At 47.1% G+C, this 22,381-nt stretch overlaps 1 protein-coding gene across 1 annotated transcript in view; it reads right to left on the bottom strand.

The window, feature by feature from the left end:
* Window positions 1-659: 659 nt before the first annotated feature.
* Window positions 660-22,381, bottom strand: part of slc15a1 (solute carrier family 15 member 1) — a 50,998-nt gene continuing 29,276 nt past the window's right edge. Inside the window, 6 exon segments of the mRNA NM_001146682.1 lie at window positions 660-1,275; window positions 11,109-11,216; window positions 12,952-13,089; window positions 13,299-13,416; window positions 13,596-13,694; window positions 17,948-17,994. Coding sequence (NP_001140154.1) covers window positions 1,009-1,275; window positions 11,109-11,216; window positions 12,952-13,089; window positions 13,299-13,416; window positions 13,596-13,694; window positions 17,948-17,994 — 777 coding nt within the window. The 3' untranslated portion in view covers window positions 660-1,008.

The following is a 22,381-nucleotide window of genomic DNA, read 5'->3' on the forward strand; positions in this document are numbered from 1 at the left end:
TGTGTTCCACTTCCTGCCAATATCAAACTACTTCCCACAGCCGTTGAAGAGTAGTGGGACAACATTCCACAGGCCACTATCAACAGCCTGATCAACTCTATGCGTCACGCTGCACGAGGTAAATGTTGGTCGCTCCAGAGACTGACTGGCTTTCTGATCCTTGCGCCCTACCTTTTCTTATTAAGCTATCTGTATTCCCAGGCATGTGAAATCCATAGATTAGGGCCTAATAAATGTATTTCTATTGACTGATTGATTTCCTTATGTGAACTGTATCTCAGTAAAGTCTTTGAAATTGTTGCATGTTGCGTTTATATTTTTGTTTGTTTTGTATATCATTTACGATCCCCTTATACAAACGGCTTACTCATTTACCTAGCTCTTATCAATAGCTAAGAACGCTGTTATCAGGCTTAAGTTCAAGGTCAGAATACACGTAGAGAGAAACCTGCTAATGACGTTCCCTTTACGGGCGTTTCCCTCGGGTTGGAAATCCGTCCCAGGAACCAAACTAAACGAGGATGGAGCTGTCTGATTTTGTCCAACAGAAACTCTCCTTTTCGTTGCAAAACAAAGCGGTTCGCAAACGGTTTGGACTAATGGATTACCTTACACCTTGGCGAACAAATTCACGGCACAAAGAAAGACTCATCCTCTTTATTGAAGCACATGACTCAACTTGGTGTGGAATTAATAACAAGAGTCTCTGGCAGCATCAAACCCAAAACAACACTGGGATATGAAAAGGAATGGTCATTCATACAGTGTGTCCTCTTTCTAATTAAATATGACAAGCAAAAATACATTCATTATGTTGCTTTTGCTACATGGTGCAAAATAAATCATTGTAAAAAATTATTTACAATATCAAAGTCAGAATTTACTCATAAAGCTGTATCGAAGGATTAATGTTTATAAGATTAAGTTCCAATGGTTCTCTCTCCGAGACCTGTTATGATTGGTTCAGGAGGAGGAAGTGGAGGAGGAAGTTAGTGTGAACGGGGAGTTTTACATCTTGCTCTGTTTGACTTCTTGGTTAAGTTGCTCAACAACCGAATCCTTCTTCTTCATGTCAGAACCCTTGCTGCTCTTGCTGCAGTCTGAGTCCTTTCTCTCCATCTCAACCTGATCTCTCTTCCTCTCCGGCCCGTGTTCCGGCTGGCGGAACTCGGCCTCGATCTCCGCTGGGTCCGTGTAGGTGTAGAAGTAGGACATGATGGCGAACACAATACACACCACCACAAGGAGAGAGGCAAACAGGATGTATTCTGCCCACTGGAGCACAAAGAGAAACACAGGGGTTAATATCACTACTCTGGAACACACAGGGGTTAATATCACTACTCTGGAATACACAGGGGTTAATATCACTACTCTGGAACACACAGGGGTTAATATCACTACTCTGGAACACACAGGGGTTAATATCACTACTCTGGAACACACAGGGGTTAATATCACTACCCTGGAACACACAGGGGTTAATATCACTACTCTGGAACACACAGGGGTTAATATCACTACCCTGGAACACACAGGGGTTAATATCACTACTCTGGAACACACAGGGGTTAATATCACTACTCTGGAACACACAGGGGGTTAATATCACTACTCTGGAACACACAGGGGTTAATATCACTACCCTGGAACACACAGGGGTTAATATCACTACTCTGGAACACACAGGGGTTAATATCACTACCCTGGAACACACAGGGGTTAATATCACTACTCTGGAACACACAGGGGTAATTATCACTACCCTGGAACACACAGGGGTTAATATCACTACTCTGGAACACACAGGGGTTAATATCACTACTCTGGAACACACAGGGGTTAATATCACTACCCTGGAACACACAGGGTTTAATATCACTACTCTGGAACACACAGGGGTTAATATCACTACTCTGGAACACACAGGGGTTAATATCACTACCCTGGAACACACAGTGGTTAATATCACTACTCTGGAACACACAGGGGTTAATATCACTACTCTGGAACACACAGGGGTTAATATCACTACCCTGGAACACACAGGGGTTGATATCACTACCCTGGAACACACAGGGGTTAAAATCACTACCCTGGAACACACAGGGGTTAATATCACTACCCTGGAACACACAGGGGTTAATATCACTACTCTGGAACACACAGGGGTTAATATCACTACTCTGGAACACACAGGGGTTAATATCACTACTCTGGAACACACAGGGGTTAATATCACTACTCTGGAACACACAGGGGTTAATATCACTACCCTGGAACACACAGGGGTTAATATCACTACCCTGGAACACACAGGGGTTAATATCACTACTCTGGAACACACAGGGGTTAATATCATTACCCTGGAACACACAGGGGTTAATATAACTAATCTGGAACACACAGGGGTTAATATCACTACTCTGGAACACACAGGGGTTAATATCACTACCCTGGAACACACAGGGGTTAATATCACTACTCTGGAACACACAGGGGTTAATATCACTACTCTGGAACACACAGGGGTTAATATCACTACTCTGGAACACACAGGGGTTAATATCACTACCCTGGAACACACAGGGGTTAATATCACTACCCTGGACACTGGAACACACAGGGGTTAATATCACTACTCTGGAACACACAGGGGTTAATATCACTACCCTGGAACACACAGGGGTTAATATCACTACCCTGGAACACACAGGGGTTAATATCACTACTCTGGAACACACAGGGGTTAATATCACTACTCTGGAACACACAGGGGTTAATATCACTACTCTGGAACACACAGGGGTAATATCACTACCCTGGAACAAACAGGGGTTAATATCACTACCCTGGAACACACAGGGGTTAATATCACTACTCTGGAACACACAGGGGTTAATATCACTACTCTGGAACACACAGGGGTTAATATCACTACTCTGGAACACACAGGGGTTAATATCACTACCCTGGAACACACAGGGATTAATATCACTACTCTGGAACACACAGGGGTTAATATCACTACCCTGGAACACACAGGCGTTAATATCACTACTCTGGAACACACAGGGGTTAATATCACTACTCTGGAACACACAGGGGTTAAAATCACTACCCTGGAACACACAGGGGTTAATATCACTACTCTGGAACACACAGGGGTTAATATCACTACCCTGGAACACACAGGGGTTAATATCACTACTCTGGAACACACAGGGGTTAATATCACTACCCTGGAACACATAGGGGTTAATATCACTACCCTGGAACACACAGGGGTTAATATCACTACCCTGGAACACACAGGGGTTAATATCACTACTCTGGAACACACAGGGGTTAATATCACTACCCTGGAACACACAGGGGTTAATATCACTACTCTGGAACACACAGGGGTTAATATCACTACTCTGGAACACACAGGGGTTAATATCAGTACTCTGGAACACACAGGGGTTAATATCACTACTCTGGAACACACAGGGGTTAATATCACTACTCTGGAACACACAGGGGTTAATATCACTACCCTGGAACACACAGGGGTTAATATCACTACTCTGGAACACACAGGGGTTAATATCACTACTCTGGAACACACAGGGGTTAATATCACTACTCTGGAACACACAGGGGTTAATATCACTACCCTGGAACACACAGGGGTTAATATCACTAAACTGGAACACACAGGGGTTAATATCACTACCCTGGAACACACAGGGGTTAATATCACTACTCTGGAACACACAGGGGTTAATATCACTACTCTGGAACACACAGGGGTTAATATCACTACTCTGGAACACACAGGGGTTAATATCACTACTCTGGAACACACCAGGGGTTAATATCACTACCCTGGAACACACAGGGGTTAATATCACTACCCTGGAACACACAGGGGTTAATATCACTACCCTGGACCCTGGAACACACAGGGGTTAATATCACTACTCTGGAACACACAGGGGTTAATATCACTACCCTGGAACACACAGGGGTTAATATCACTACTCTGGAACACACAGGGGTTAATATCACTACTCTGGAACACACAGGGGTTAATATCACTACTCTGGAACACACAGGGGTTAATATCACTACTCTGGAACACACAGGGGTTAATATCACTACTCTGGAACACACAGGGGTTAATATCACTACCCTGGAACACACAGGGGTTAATATCACTACTCTGGAACACACAGGGGTTAATATCACTACTCTGGAACACACAGGGGTTAATATCACTACCCTGACCCTGGAACACACAGGGGTTAATATCACTACTCTGGAACACACAGGGGTTAATATCACTACTCTGGAACACACAGGGGTTAATATCACTACTCTGGAACACACAGGGGTTAATATCACTACCCTGGAACACACAGGGGTTAATATCACTACTCTGGAACACACAGGGGTTAATATCACTACTCTGGAACACACAGGGGTTAATATCACTACTCTGGAACACACAGGGGTTAATATCACTACTCTGGAACACACAGGGGTTAATATCACTACCCTGGAACACACAGGGGTTAATATCACTACCCTGGAACACACAGGTGTTAATATCACTACTCTGGAACACACAGGGGTTAATATCACTACCCTGGAACACACAGGGGTTAATATCACTACCCTGGAACACACAGGGGTTAATATCACTACCCTGGAACACACAGGGGTTAATATCACTACTCTGGAACACACAGGGGTTAATATCACTACCCTGGAACACACAGGGGTTAATATCACTACTCTGGAACACACAGGGGTTAATATCACTACTCTGGAACACACAGGGGTTAATATCACTACCCTGGAACACACAGGGGTTAATATCACTACTCTGGAACACACAGGGGTTAATATCTCTACCCTGGAACACACAGGGGTTAATATCACTACTCTGGAACACACAGGGGTTAATATCACTACCCTGGAACACACAGGGGTTAATATCACTACTCTGGAACACACAGGGGTTAATATCACTACCCTGGAACACACAGGGGTTAATATCACTACCCTGGAACACACAGGGGTTAATATCACTACTCTGGAACACACAGGGGTTAATATCACTACTCTGGAACACACAGGGGTTAATATCACTACCCTGGAACACACAGGGGTTAATATCACTACCCTGGAACACACAGGGGATAATATCACTACTCTGGAACACACAGGGGTTAATATCACTACCCTGGAACACACAGGGGTTAATATCACTACTCTGGAACACACAAGGGTTAATATCACTACTCTGGAACACACAGGGGTTAATATCACTACCCTGGAACACACAGGGGTTAATATCACTACTCTGGAACACACAGGGGTTAATATCACTACCCTGGAACACACAGGGGTTAATATCACTACCCTGGAACACACAGGGGTTAATATCACTACTCTGGAACACACAGGGGTTAATATCACTACTCTGGAACACACAGGGGTTAATATCACTACCCTGGAACACACAGGGGTTAATATCACTACCCTGGAACACACAGGGGATAATATCACTACTCTGGAACACACAGGGGTTAATATCACTACCCTGGAACACACAGGGGTTAATATCACTACTCTGGAACACACAGGGGTTAATATCACTACTCTGGAACACACAGGGGTTAATATCACTACTCTGGAACACACAGGGGTTAATATCACTACCCTGGAACACACAGGGGTTAATATCACTACTCTGGAACACACAGGGGTTAATATCACTACTCTGGAACACACAGGGGTAATATAACTACCCTGGAACAAATAGGGGTTAATATCACTACCCTGGAACACACAGGGGTTAATATCACTACTCTGGAACACACAGGGGTTAATATCACTACCCTGGAACACACAGGGGTTAGTATCACTACTCTGGAACACACAGGGGTTAATATCACTACTCTGGAACACACAGGGGTTAATATCACTACCCTGGAACACACAGGGGTTAATATCACTACCCTGGAACACACAGGGGTTAATATCACTACTCTGGAACACACAGGGGTTAATATCACTACTCTGGAACACACAGGGGTTAATATCACTACCCTGGAACACACAGGGGTTAATATCACTACCCTGGAACACACAGGGGTTAATATCACTACTCTGGAACACACAGGGGTTAATATCACTACCCTGGAACACACAGGGGTTAATATCCCTACTCTGGAACACACAGGGGTTAATATCACTACCCTGGAACACACAGGGGTTAATATCACTACCCTGGAACACACAGGGGTTAATATCACTACTCTGGAACACACAGGGGTTAATATCACTACCCTGGAACACACAGGGGTTAATATCACTACTCTGGAACACACAGGGGTTAATATCACTACTCTGGAACACACAGGGGTTAATATCACTACCCTGGAACACACAGGGGTTAATATCACTACCCTGGAACACACAGGGGATAATATCACTACTCTGGAACACACAGGGGTTAATATCACTACCCTGGAACACACAGGGGTTAATATCACTACTCTGGAACACACAGGGGTTAATATCACTACTCTGGAACACAGAGGGGTTAATATCACTACCCTGGAACACACAGGGGTTAATATCACTACTCTGGAACACAGAGGGGTTAATATCACTACCCTGGAACACACAGGGGTTAATATCACTACCCTGGAACACACAGGGGTTAATATCACTACTCTGGAACACACAGGGGTTAATATCACTACTCTGGAACACACAGGGGTTAATATCACTACTCTGGAACACACAGGGGTTAATATCACTAAACTGGAACACACAGGGGTTAATATCACTACCCTGGAACACACAGGGGTTAATATCACTACTCTGGAACACACAGGGGTTAATATCACTACTCTGGAACACACAGGGGTTAATATCACTACTCTGGAACACACAGGGGTTAATATCACTACTCTGGAACACACCAGGGGTTAATATCACTACCCTGGAACACACAGGGGTTAATATCACTACCCTGGAACACACAGGGGTTAATATCACTACCCTGGACCCTGGAACACACAGGGGTTAATATCACTACTCTGGAACACACAGGGGTTAATATCACTACCCTGGAACACACAGGGGTTAATATCACTACTCTGGAACACACAGGGGTTAATATCACTACTCTGGAACACACAGGGGTTAATATCACTACTCTGGAACACACAGGGGTTAATATCACTACTCTGGAACACACAGGGGTTAATATCACTACTCTGGAACACACAGGGGTTAATATCACTACCCTGGAACACACAGGGGTTAATATCACTACTCCTGGAACACACAGGGGTTAATATCACTACTCTGGAACACACAGGGGTTAATATCACTACCCTGGACCATGGAACACACAGGGGTTAATATCACTACTCTGGAACACACAGGGGTTAATATCACTACCCTGGAACACACAGGGGTTAATATCACTACTCTGGAACACACAGGGGTTAATATCACTACCCTGGAACACACAGGGGTTAATATCACTACTCTGGAACACACAGGGGTTAATATCACTACTCTGGAACACACAGGGGTTAATATCACTACTCTGGAACACACAGGGGTTAATATCACTACTCTGGAACACACAGGGGTTAATATCACTACCCTGGAACACACAGGGGTTAATATCACTACTCTGGAACACACAGGGGTTAATATCACTACTCTGGAACACACAGGGGTTAATATCACTACCCTGGAACACACAGGGGTTAATATCACTACCCTGGAACACACAGGGGTTAATATCACTACCCTGGAACACACAGGGGTTAATATCACTACTCTGGAACACACAGGGGTTAATATCACTACCCTGGAACACACAGGGGTTAATATCACTACCCTGGAACACACAGGGGTTAATATCACTACCCTGGAACACACAGGGGTTAATATCACTACTCTGGAACACACAGGGGTTAATATCACTACCCTGGAACACACAGGGGTTAATATCACTACTCTGGAACACACAGGGGTTAATATCACTACTCTGGAACACACAGGGGTTAATATCACTACCCTGGAACACACAGGGGTTAATATCACTACTCTGGAACACACAGGGGTTAATATCTCTACCCTGGAACACACAGGGGTTAATATCACTACTCTGGAACACACAGGGGTTAATATCACTACCCTGGAACACACAGGGGTTAATATCACTACTCTGGAACACACAGGGGTTAATATCACTACCCTGGAACACACAGGGGTTAATATCACTACCCTGGAACACACAGGGGTTAATATCACTACTCTGGAACACACAGGGGTTAATATCACTACTCTGGAACACACAGGGGTTAATATCACTACCCTGGAACACACAGGGGTTAATATCACTACCCTGGAACACACAGGGGATAATATCACTACTCTGGAACACACAGGGGTTAATATCACTACCCTGGAACACACAGGGGTTAATATCACTACTCTGGAACACACAAGGGTTAATATCACTACTCTGGAACACACAGGGGTTAATATCACTACCCTGGAACACACAGGGGTTAATATCACTACTCTGGAACACACAGGGGTTAATATCACTACCCTGGAACACACAGGGGTTAATATCACTACCCTGGAACACACAGGGGTTAATATCACTACTCTGGAACACACAGGGGTTAATATCACTACTCTGGAACACACAGGGGTTAATATCACTACCCTGGAACACACAGGGGTTAATATCACTACCCTGGAACACACAGGGGATAATATCACTACTCTGGAACACACAGGGGTTAATATCACTACCCTGGAACACACAGGGGTTAATATCACTACTCTGGAACACACAGGGGTTAATATCACTACTCTGGAACACACAGGGGTTAATATCACTACTCTGGAACACACAGGGGTTAATATCACTACCCTGGAACACACAGGGGTTAATATCACTACTCTGGAACACACAGGGGTTAATATCACTACTCTGGAACACACAGGGGTAATATCACTACCCTGGAACAAATAGGGGTTAATATCACTACCCTGGAACACACAGGGGTTAATATCACTACTCTGGAACACACAGGGGTTAATATCACTACCCTGGAACACACAGGGGTTAGTATCACTACTCTGGAACACACAGGGGTTAATATCACTACTCTGGAACACACAGGGGTTAATATCACTACCCTGGAACACACAGGGGTTAATATCACTACCCTGGAACACACAGGGGTTAATATCACTACTCTGGAACACACAGGGGTTAATATCACTACTCTGGAACACACAGGGGTTAATATCACTACCCTGGAACACACAGGGGTTAATATCACTACCCTGGAACACACAGGGGTTAATATCACTACTCTGGAACACACAGGGGTTAATATCACTACCCTGGAACACACAGGGGTTAATATCCCTACTCTGGAACACACAGGGGTTAATATCACTACCCTGGAACACACAGGGGTTAATATCACTACCCTGGAACACACAGGGGTTAATATCACTACTCTGGAACACACAGGGGTTAATATCACTACCCTGGAACACACAGGGGTTAATATCACTACTCTGGAACACACAGGGGTTAATATCACTACTCTGGAACACACAGGGGTTAATATCACTACCCTGGAACACACAGGGGTTAATATCACTACCCTGGAACACACAGGGGATAATATCACTACTCTGGAACACACAGGGGTTAATATCACTACTCTGGAACACACAGGGGTTAATATCACTACCTCTGGAACACACAGGGGTTAATATCACTACTCTGGAACACACAGGGGTTAATATCACTACCCTGGAACACACAGGGGTTAATATCACTACCCTGGAACACAGAGGGGTTAATATCACTACCCTGGAACACACAGGGGTTAATATCACTACCCTGGAACACACAGGGGTTAATATCACTACTCTGGAACACACAGGGGTTAATATCACTACTCTGGAACACACAGGGGTTAATATCACTACTCTGGAACACACAGGGGTTAATATCACTACCCTGGAACACACAGGGGTTAATATCACTACTCTGGAACACACAGGGGTTAATATCACTACCCTGGAACACACAGGGGTTAATATCACTACCCTGGAACACACAGGGGTTAATATCACTACTCTGGAACACACAGGGGTTAATATCACTACTCTGGAACACACAGGGGTTAATATCACTACCCTGGAACACACAGGGGTTAATATCACTACCCTGGAACACACAGGGGATAATATCATTACCCTGGAACACACAGGGGTTAATATCACTACCCTGGAACACACAGGGGTTAATATCACTACTCTGGAACACACAGGGGTTAATATCACTACCCTGGAACACACAGGGGTTAATATCACTACCCTGGAACACACAGGGGTTAATATCACTACTCTGGAACACACAGGGGTTAATATCACTACCCTGGAACACACAGGGGTTAATATCACTACCCTGGAACACACAGGGGTTAATATCACTACTCTGGAACACACAGGGGTTAATATCACTACTCTGGACCACACAGGGGTTAATATCACTACTCTGGAACACACAGGGGTTAATATCACTACTCTGGAACACACAGGGGTTAATATCACTACCCTGGAACACACAGGGGTTAATATCACTACCCTGGAACACACAGGGGTTAATATCACTACCCTGGAACACACAGGGGTTAATATCACTACTCTGGAACACACAGGGGTTAATATCACTACTCTGGAACACACAGGGGTTAATATCACTACCCTGGAACACACAGGGGTTAATATCACTACCCTGGAACACACAGGGGTTAATATCACTACTCTGGAACACACAGGGGTTAATATCACTACCCTGGAACACACAGGGGTTAATATCACTACCCTGGAACACACAGGGGTTAATATCACTACCCTGGAACACACAGACAACAAGGTTTTCGAAGTGAATGAATTTAGGTCCAATCTGACCTCAGTTCAGGGGTCAGTATTGTTTAGAAGGTTGTATTGGGGTTCTAGAGGTTAGAAGATCCGTAAGTCACCTGATCTGGGAGCTGCGCTGCCTCGGCGACAATCAGCACTATGATGTTGCCCACGGCGACGGTGAACAGCCAACCAGCCTGCAGCACCGACTTCATGTTGCTAGGCGCCTGCGTGAGGTATTTGGGTTAGAGAATTGACGAAGAAAACAGATCTGAATTGAGTTGAGATGACAAGAGACGAGATCCACGAGAGGTAAAGGTGTGTGTGTGACCGGTGAGAGAGGATCCACGAGAGGTAAAGGTGTGTGTGTGTGACCGGTGAGAGAGGATCCACGAGAGGTAAAGGTGTGTGTGTGACCGGTGACAGAGGATCCACGAGAGGTAAAGGTGTGTGTGTGTGACCGGTGAGAGAGGATCCACGAGAGGTAAAGGTGTGTGTGTGTGACCGGTGAGAGAGGATCCACGAGAGGTAAAGGTGTGTGTGTGTGACCGGTGAGAGAGGATCCACGAGAGGTAAAGGTGTGTGTGTGACCGGTGAGAGAGGATCCACGAGAGGTAAAGGTGTGTGTGTGTGACCGGTGAGAGAGGAACCACGAGAGGTAAAGGTGTGTGTGTGACCGGTGACAGAGGATCCACGAGAGGTAAAGGTGTGTGTGTGTGACCGGTGAGAGAGGATCCACGAGAGGTAAAGGTTTGTGTGTGTGACCGGTGAGAGAGGATCCACGAGAGGTAAAGGTGTGTGTGTGTGACCGGTGAGAGAGGATCCACGAGAGGTAAAGGTGTGTGTGTGTGACCGGTGAGAGAGGAACCACGAGAGGTAAAGGTGTGTGTGTGACCGGTGAGAGAGGATCCACGAGGGGTAAAGGTGTGTGTGTGTGACCGGTGAGAGAGGATCCACGAGAGGTAAAGGTGTGTGTGTGACCGGTGAGAGAGGATCCACGAGAGGTAAAGGTGAGTGTGTGACCGGTGAGAGAGGATCCACGAGAGGTAAAGGTGTGTGTGTGACCGGTGAGAGAGGATCCACGAGAGGTAAAGGTGTGTGTGTGTGACCGGTGAGAGAGGATCCACGAGAGGTAAAGGTGTGTGTGACGGGTGAGAGAGGATCCACGAGAGGTAAAGGTGTGTGTGTGTGTGTGACCGGTGAGAGAGGATCCACGAGAGGTAAAGGTGTGTGTGTGTGACCGGTGAGAGAGTATCCACGAGAGGTAAAGGTGTGTGTGTGTGACCGGTGAGAGAGGATCCACGAGAGGTAAAGGTGTGTGTGTGTGACCGGTGAGAGAGGATCCACGAGAGGTAAAGGTGTGTGTGTGTGACCGGTGAGAGAGGATCCACAAGAGGTAAAGGTGTGTGTGTGTGACCGGTGAGAGAGGAACCACGAGAGGTAAAGGTGTGTGTGTGACCGGTGAGAGAGGATCCACGAGGGGTAAAGGTGTGTGTGTGTGACCGGTGAGAGAGGATCCACGAGAGGTAAAGGTGTGTGTGTGACCGGTGAGAGAGGATCCACGAGAGGTAAAGGTGAGTGTGTGACCGGTGAGAGAGGATCCACGAGAGGTAAAGGTGTGTGTGTGACCGGTGAGAGAGGATCCACGAGAGGTAAAGGTGTGTGTGTGTGACCGGTGAGAGAGGATCCACGAGAGGTAAAGGTGTGTGTGACGGGTGAGAGAGGATCCACGAGAGGTAAAGGTGTGTGTGTGTGTGTGACCGGTGAGAGAGGATCCACGAGAGGTAAAGGTGTGTGTGTGTGACCGGTGAGAGAGTATCCACGAGAGGTAAAGGTGTGTGTGTGTGACCGGTGAGAGAGGATCCACGAGAGGTAAAGGTGTGTGTGTGTGACCGGTGAGAGAGGATCCACGAGAGGTAAAGGTGTGTGTGACTGGTGAGAGAGGACAGTGGCGCCCCCTACCTGTGAGTAGGAGAACTCCAGGCCAGTCACAGAGAACACCACCTCGCCTCCTGTCATGAGGAAGTACTGGGGGATCTGCCAGCCCATGTGGATGGTGTTGGGCTGGATGTCTTCCACCACCTGGATGGCCTGCCAACACTGGACACAGTAATCAACACATTAATTAAACACTGTTTTCTACTAAATGGATACACAGAAAACAACAGAACAACATGCTTTAAAACCCCTGGAGAACAGCTCATCATGGACCTTCACAGCTCATCATGGACCTTCACAGCTCATCATGGACCTTCACAGCTCATTGCTAGCTTGGTTAAGGGTTCGGTGTTATAGGATAGAGGACTTACATCAGGGCTTCCGATGGTGAACGTGGATGGTATGAGGAGGGTGAAGGCGCTGCCAAAGCCCAGATCTATAGAGTACAGACATGATGCTCCGCCACTGTTCATGATGGTAAACTCCGCCCTGAGACACACAACAGCCAATCAGATCGACCTCTGTCTCTGTCTCTCTCTCTGTCTCTCTCTCTCTGTCTCTCTCTCTCTGTCTCTCTCTGTCTCTCTCTCTCTGTCTCTGTCTCTCTCTCTCTCTCTCTCTCTCTCCTCTCTCTCTCTCTCTCTCTCTCTCTCTCTCTCTCTACTCACTTTCCCTGTGGAACCAGGCTGTAGTTGGAGACGGCCAGAGGAGCGATGTCGCCGACTCCCAGCGTAACGTTCAGAGCACTGCCCAAACCGTTCACAAATCTACAGTATGAAAGAGCAAAACAACAGGTCAGGAACACTCAGGGCCCTGACCACTAACGGGACTGTTGGTAACACTCAGGGCCCTGACCACTAACGGGACTGTTGGTAACACTCAGGGCCCTGACCACTAACGGGACTGTTGGTAACACTCAGGGCCCTGACCCTGACCACTAACGGGACTGTTGGTAACACTCAGGGCCCTGACCCTGACCACTAACGGGACTGTTGGTAACACTCAGGGCCCTGACCACTAACGGGACTGTTGGTAACACTCAGGGCGCTAACAACTAACGGGACTGTTGGTAACACTCAGGGCCCTGACCACTAACGGGACTGTTGGTAACACTCAGGGTCCTAACCACTAACGGGACTGTTGGTAACACTCAGGGCCCTGACCACTAACGGGACTGTTGGTAACACTCAGGGCCCTGACCCTAACCACTAACGGGACTGTTGGTAACACTCAGGGCCCTGACCACTAACGGGACTGTTGGTAACACTCAGGGCCCTAACCACTAACGGGACTGTTGGTAACACTCAGGGCCCTGACCACTAACGGGACTGTTGGTAACACTCAGGGCCCTGACCCTAACCACTAACGGGACTGTTGGTAACACTCAGGGCCCTGACCACTAACGGGACTGTTGGTAACACTCAGGGCCCAGACCACTAACGGAACTGTTGGTAACACTCAGGGCCCAGACCCTGACCACTAACGGGACTGTTGGTAACACTCAGGGCCCTGACCACTAACGGGACTGTTGGTAACACTCAGGGCCCAGACCCTGACCACTAACGGGACTGTTGGTAACACTCAGGGCCCTGACCACTAACGGGACTGTTGGTAACACTCAGGGCCCTGACCACTAACGGGACTGTTGGTAACACTCAGGGCCCTGACCACTAACGGGACTGTTGGTAACACTCAGGGCCCTGACCCTGACCACTAACGGGACTGTTGGTAACACTCAGGGCCCTGACCCTGACCACTAACGGGACTGTTGGTAACACTCAGGGCCCTGACCACTAACGGGACTGTTGGTAACACTCAGGGCGCTAACAACTAACGGGACTGTTGGTAACACTCAGGGCCCTGACCACTAACGGGACTGTTGGTAACACTCAGGGTCCTAACCACTAACGGGACTGTTGGTAACACTCAGGGCCCTGACCACTAACGGGACTGTTGGTAACACTCAGGGCCCTGACCCTAACCACTAACGGGACTGTTGGTAACACTCAGGGCCCTGACCACTAACGGGACTGTTGGTAACACTCAGGGCCCTAACCACTAACGGGACTGTTGGTAACACTCAGGGCCCTGACCACTAACGGGACTGTTGGTAACACTCAGGGCCCTGACCCTAACCACTAACGGGACTGTTGGTAACACTCAGGGCCCTGACCACTAACGGGACTGTTGGTAACACTCAGGGCCCAGACCACTAACGGAACTGTTGGTAACACTCAGGGCCCAGACCCTGACCACTAACGGGACTGTTGGTAACACTCAGGGCCCTGACCACTAACGGGACTGTTGGTAACACTCAGGGCCCAGACCACTAAGGGGACTGTTGGTAACACTCAGGGCCCTGACCACTAAAGGAACTGTTGGTAACACTCAGGGCCCAGACCTCTAACGGGACTGTTGGTAACACTCAGGGCCCTGACCACTAATGGGACTGTTGGTAACACTCAGGGCCCTGACCACTAAAGGAACTGTTGGTAACACTCAGGGCCCAGACCACTAACGGGACTGTTGGTAACACTCAGGGCCCGTCCCTAACCACTAATGGGACTGTTGGTAACACTCAGGGCCCTGTCCCTAACCACTAAGGGGACTGTTGGTAACACTCAGGGCCCTGACCACTAACGGGACTGTTGGTAACACTCAGGGCCCTGACCACTAAGGGGACTGTTGGTAACACTCAGGGCCCTGACCACTAACGGGACTGTTGGTAACACTCAGGGCCCTGACCACTAACGGGACTGTTGGTAACACTCAGGGCCCTGACCACTAACGGAACTGTTGGTAACACTCAGGGCCCAGACCACTAACGGGACTGTTGGTAACACTCAGGGTCCTAACCACTAATGGGACTGTTGGTAACACTCAGGGCCCTGTCCCTAACCACTAAGGGGACTGTTGGTAACACTCAGGTTCCTGACTACTAACGGGACTGTTGGTAACACTCAGGGCCCTAACCAGTAAGGGGACTGTTGGTAACACTCAGGTTCCTGACTACTAACGGGACTGTTGGTAACACTCAGGGCCCTGACCACTAACGGGACTGTTGGTAACACTCAGGGCCCTGACCACTAACGGGACTGTTGGTAACACTCAGGGCCCTGACCACTAAGGGGACTGTTGGTAACACTCAGGGCCCTGACCACTAACGGGACTGTTGGTAACACTCAGGGCCCTGACCACTAAGGGGACTGTTGGTAACACTCAGGGCCGTGACCACTAAGGGGACTGTTGGTAACACTCAGGGCCCTGACCACTAAGGGGACTGTTGGTAACACTCAGGGCCCTAACCACTAACGGGACTGTTGGTAACACTCAGGGCCCTGACCACTAACGGGACTGTTGGTAACACTCAGGGCCCTGACCACTAAGGGGACTGTTGGTAACACTCAGGGCCCTGACCACTAACAGGACTGTTGGTAACACTCAGGGCCCTGACCACTAAGGGGACTGTTGGTAACACTCAGGGCCGTGACCACTAAGGGGACTGTTGGTAACACTCAGGGCCCTGACCACTAAGGGGACTGTTGGTAACACTCAGGGCCCTAACCACTAACGGGACTGTTGGTAACACTCAGGGCCCTGACCACTAACGGGACTGTTGGTAACACTCAGGGCCCTGACCACTAAGGGGACTGTTGGTAACACTCAGGGCCCTGACCACTAACGGGACTGTTGGTAACACTCAGGGCCCTAACCACTAAGGGGACTGTTGGTAACACTCAGGGCCCTGACCACTAACGGGACTGTTGTAACACTCAGGGCCCTGACCCTGACCACTAACGGGACTGTTGTAACACTCAGGGCCCTGACCCTGACCACTAACGGGACTGTTGTAACACTCAGGGTCCTAACCACTAACAGGACTGTTGGTAACACTCAGGGCCCTGACCACTAAGACTAACGGGACTGTTGGTAACACTCAGGGCCCTGACCACTAAGGGGACTGTTGGTAACACTCAGGGCCCTGACCACTAACGGGACTGTTGGTAACACTCAGGGCCCTGACCACTAAGGGGACTGTTGGTAACACTCAGGGCCGTGACCACTAAGGGGACTGTTGGTAACACTCAGGGCCCTGACCACTAAGGGGACTGTTGGTAACACTCAGGGCCCTAACCACTAACGGGACTGTTGGTAACACTCAGGGCCCTGACCACTAACGGGACTGTTGGTAACACTCAGGGCCCTGACCACTAAGGGGACTGTTGGTAACACTCAGGGCCCTGACCACTAACAGGACTGTTGATAACACTCAGGGCCCTGACCACTAAGGGGACTGTTGGTAACACTCAGGGCCGTGACCACTAAGGGGACTGTTGGTAACACTCAGGGCCCTGACCACTAAGGGGACTGTTGGTAACACTCAGGGCCCTAACCACTAACGGGACTGTTGGTAACACTCAGGGCCCTGACCACTAACGGGACTGTTGGTAACACTCAGGGCCCTGACCACTAAGGGGACTGTTGGTAACACTCAGGGCCCTGACCACTAACGGGACTGTTGGTAACACTCAGGGCCCTAACCACTAAGGGGACTGTTGGTAACACTCAGGGCCCTGACCACTAACGGGACTGTTGTAACACTCAGGGCCCTGACCCTGACCACTAACGGGACTGTTGTAACACTCAGGGCCCTGACCCTGACCACTAACGGGACTGTTGTAACACTCAGGGTCCTAACCACTAACAGGACTGTTGGTAACACTCAGGGCCCTGACCACTAAGGGGACTGTTGGTAACACTCAGGGCCTTGACCACTAACGGGACTGTTGGTAACACTCAGGGCCCTGACCACTAACGGGACTGTTGGTAACACTCAGGGCCCTGACCACTAACGGGACTGTTGGTAACACTCAGGGCCCTAACCACTAAGGGGACTGTTGGTAACACTCAGGGCCCTGACCACTAACGGGACTGTTGGTAACACTCAGGGCCCTGACCACTAACGGGACTGTTGGTAACACTCAGGGCCCTGACCACTAACGGGACTGTTGTAACTGACCTGATGGCGTTCATGCCGTCATCGGGCTTCTTGCTCAAGTCGTAAACCTGGAGAGAAACAGGAAGTGATGTTACATTCCATAGTGGCTGACTGATGAAAACAACAGACATAGTGGCTGATAGACTGATATCAACAACAGACATAGTGGCTGATAGACTGATATCAACAACAGACATAGTGGCTGATAGACTGATATCAACAACAGACATAGTGGCTGATAGACATATCAACAACAGACATAGTGGCTGATAGACAGATATCAACAACAGACATAGTGGCTGATAGACATATCAACAACAGACATAGTGGCTGATAGACTGATATCAACAACAGACATAGTGGCTGATAGACATATCAACAACAGACATAGTGGCTGATAGACAGATATCAACAACAGACATAGTGGCTGATAGACATATCAACAACAGACATAGTGGCTGATAGACTGATATCAACAACAGATATAGTGGCTGATAGACATATCAACAACAGACATAGTGGCTGATAGACATATCAACAACAGGTATAGTGGCTGATAGACTGATATCAACAACAGACATGGTGGCTGATATCAACAACAGATATAGTGGCTGATAGGCATATCAACAACTGACATAGTGGCTGATAGACATATCAACAACAGACATAGAGGCTGATAGACATATCAACAACAGACCGTGGCTGATAGACATATCAAGAACAGGTATAGTGGCTGATAGACATATCAACAACAGACATAGTGGCTGATAGACTGATATCAACAACAGACATAGTGGCTGATAGACTGATATCAACAACAGACATAGTGGCTGATAGACTGATATCAACAACAGACATAGTGGCTGATAGACATATCAACAACAGACATAGTGGCTGATAGACAGATATCAACAACAGACATAGTGGCTGATAGACATATCAACAACAGACATAGTGGCTGATAGACAGATATCAACAACAGACATAGTGGCTGATAGACATATCAACAACAGACATAGTGGCTGATAGACTGATATCAACAACAGACATAGTGGCTGATAGACATATCAACAACAGACATAGTGGCTGATAGACAGATATCAACAACAGACATAGTGGCTGATAGACATATCAACAACAGACATAGTGACTGATAGACTGATATCAACAACAGACATAGTGGCTGATAGACATATCAACAACAGGTATAGTGGCTGATAGACTGATATCAACAACAGACATGGTGGCTGATATCAACAACAGATATAGTGGCTGATAGGCATATCAACAACTGACATAGTGGCTGATAGACATATCAACAACAGACATAGAGGCTGATAGACATATCAACAACAGACATAGTGACTGATAGACTGATATCAACAACAGACATAGTGGCTGATAGACATATCAACAACAGGTATAGTGGCTGATAGACTGATATCAACAACAGACATAGTGGCTGATAGACATATCAACAACAGACATAGTGGCTGATAGACATATCAAGAACAGGTATAGTGGCTGATAGACATATCAACAACAGACATAGTGGCTGATAGACTGAGATCAACAACAGACATAGTGGCTGATAGACATATCAACAACAGACCGTGGCTGATAGACTGAGATCAACAACAGACATAGTGGCTGATAGACATATCAACAACAGACCGTGGCTGATAGACTGATATCAACAACAGACATAGTGGCTGATAGACATATCAACAACAGACATAGTGGCTGATAGACAGATATCAACAACAGACATAGCGGCTGATAGACATATCAACAACAGACCGTGGCTGATAGACTGATATCAACAACAGACATAGTGGCTGATAGACATATCAACAACAGACATAGTGGCTGATAGACATATCAACAACAGACATAGTGGCTGATAGACATATCAACAACAGACATAGTGGCTGATAGACTGAGATCAACAACAGACATAGTGGCTGATAGACATATCAACAACAGACCGTGGCTGATAGACTGATATCAACAACAGACATAGTGGCTGATAGACATATCAACAACAGACATAGTGGCTGATAGACGATATCAACAACAGACATAGCGGCTGATAGACATATCAACAACAGACCGTGGCTGATAGACTGATATCAACAACAGACATAGTGGCTGATAGACATATCAACAACAGACCGTGGCTGATAGACTGATATCAACAACAGACATAGTGGCTGATAGACATATCAACAACAGACAGTGGCTGGCTGATATCAACAACAGACATAGTGGCTGATAGACATATCAACAACAGACAGGTGGCTGCCCGAAAGTGGCGAAGGCTTCACATCCGACGTTGAGGTGGGAGTCAGTGGGAAACCTTTTTTCAACCACTCCACAAATTTCTTGTTAACAAAATATAGTTTTTGCACTAAGTTACACTAAGTTGACTGTGCCTTTAAACAGCTTGGAAAATTCCAGAAAATTATGTCATGGCTTTAGAAGCTTCTGATAGGCTAATTGACATAATTTGAGTCAATTGGAGGTGTACCTGTGGATGTATTTCACGGCCTACCTTCAAACTCAGGGCCTCTTTGCTTGACATCATGGGAAAATCAAAAGATATCAGCCAAGACCTCAGAAGATAAATTGTAGACCTCCACAAGTCTGGTTCATACTTGGGAGCAATTTCCAAACGCCTGAAGGTACCACGTTCATCTGTACAAACAATAGTACACAAGTATAAACACCATGGGACCACGCAGCCGTCATACCGCTCAGAAAGGAGACGCGTTCTGTCTCCTAGAGATGTACGTACTTTGGTGCGAAAAGTGCAAATCAATCCCAGAACAACAGCAAAGGACCTTGTGAAGATGCTGGAGGAAACAGGTACAAAAGCATCTATATCCACAGTAAAACAAGTCCTATATCGACATAACCTGAAAGGCCGCTCAGCAAGGAAGAAGCCACTGCTCCAAAACCGCCATAAAAAAGCCAGACAACGGTTTGCAACTGCACATGGGGACAAAGATCGTACTTTTTGGAGAAATGTTCTCTGGTCTGATGAAACAAAAATAGAACTGTTTGGCCATAATGACCATCGTTATGTTTGGAGGGAAAAGGGGGAGGCTTGCAAGCTGAAGAACACCATCCCAACCGTGAAGCACGGGGGTGGCAGCATCATGTTGTGGGGGTGCTTTGCTGCAGGAGGGACTGGTGCACTTCACAAAATCGATGGCATCATGAGGCTGGAAAATGATGTGGATATATTGAACCAACATCTCAAGACATCAGTCAGGAAGTTAAAGCTTGGTCGCAAATGGGTCTTCCAAATGGACAATGACCCCAAGCATACTTCCAAAGTTGTAGCAAAATTGCTTAAGGACAACAAAGTCAAGGTATTGGAGTGGCCATCACAAAGCCCTGACCTCAATCCCATAGACACATTTGTGGGCAGAACTGAAAAAGCGTGTGCGAGCAAGGAGGCCTACAAACCTGACTCAGTTACTCCAGCTCTGTCAGGAGGAATGAGCCAAAATTCACCCAACTTATTGTGGGAAGCTTGTGGAAGGCTACCCGAAACATTTGACCCAAGTTAAACAATTTAACTTGTAAACTTCTGACCCACTGGGAATGTGATGAAAGAAATAAAAGCTGAAATAAATTATTCTCTCTGCTATTATTCTGACATTTCACATTCTTAAAATAAAGTGGTGATCCTAACTGACTTAAAACAGGGCATTTTTACTAGGATTAAATGTCAGGAATTGTGGAAAAACTGAGTTTATATTTATTTGGTTAAGGTGTATGTAAACTTCCGACTTCAACTGTATATAGTGGCTGATAGACTGAGTCTTGGACCAAGACTAGAACGGTAGAACAACTCAGACCAAGACTAGAACGGTAGAACACAACTCAGACCAAGACCAGAACGGTAGAACAACTCAGACCAAGACTAGAACGGTAGAACAACTCAGACCAAGACTAGAACGGTAGAACAACTCAGACCAAGACTAGAATGGCAGAACAACTCAGACCAAGACTAGAACGGTAGAACAACTCAGACCAAGACTAGAACGGTAGAACAACTCAGACCAAGACTAGAATGGCAGAACAACTCAGACCAAGACTAGAACGGTAGAACAACTCAGACCAAGACTAGAACGGTAGAACAACTCAGACCAAGACTAGAACGGTAGAACAACTCAGACCAAGACTAGAACGGTAGAACAACTCAGACCAAGACTAGAACGGTAGAACAACTCAGACCAAGACTAGAACGGTAGAACAACTCAGACCAAGACTAGAACGGTAGAACAACTCAGACCAAGACTAGAACGGTAGAACAACTCAGACCAAGACTAGAACGGTAGAACACAACTCAGACCAAGACTAGAACGGTAGAACAACTCAGACCAAGACTAGAACGGCAGAACAACTCAGACCAAGACTAGAACGGTAGAACAACTCAGACCA

Source organism: Salmo salar, chromosome 16 (assembly GCF_965601325.2).
Source record: "Salmo salar chromosome 16, fSalSal1, whole genome shotgun sequence".
Classification (NCBI taxonomy): Eukaryota; Metazoa; Chordata; class Actinopteri; order Salmoniformes; family Salmonidae; genus Salmo; species Salmo salar.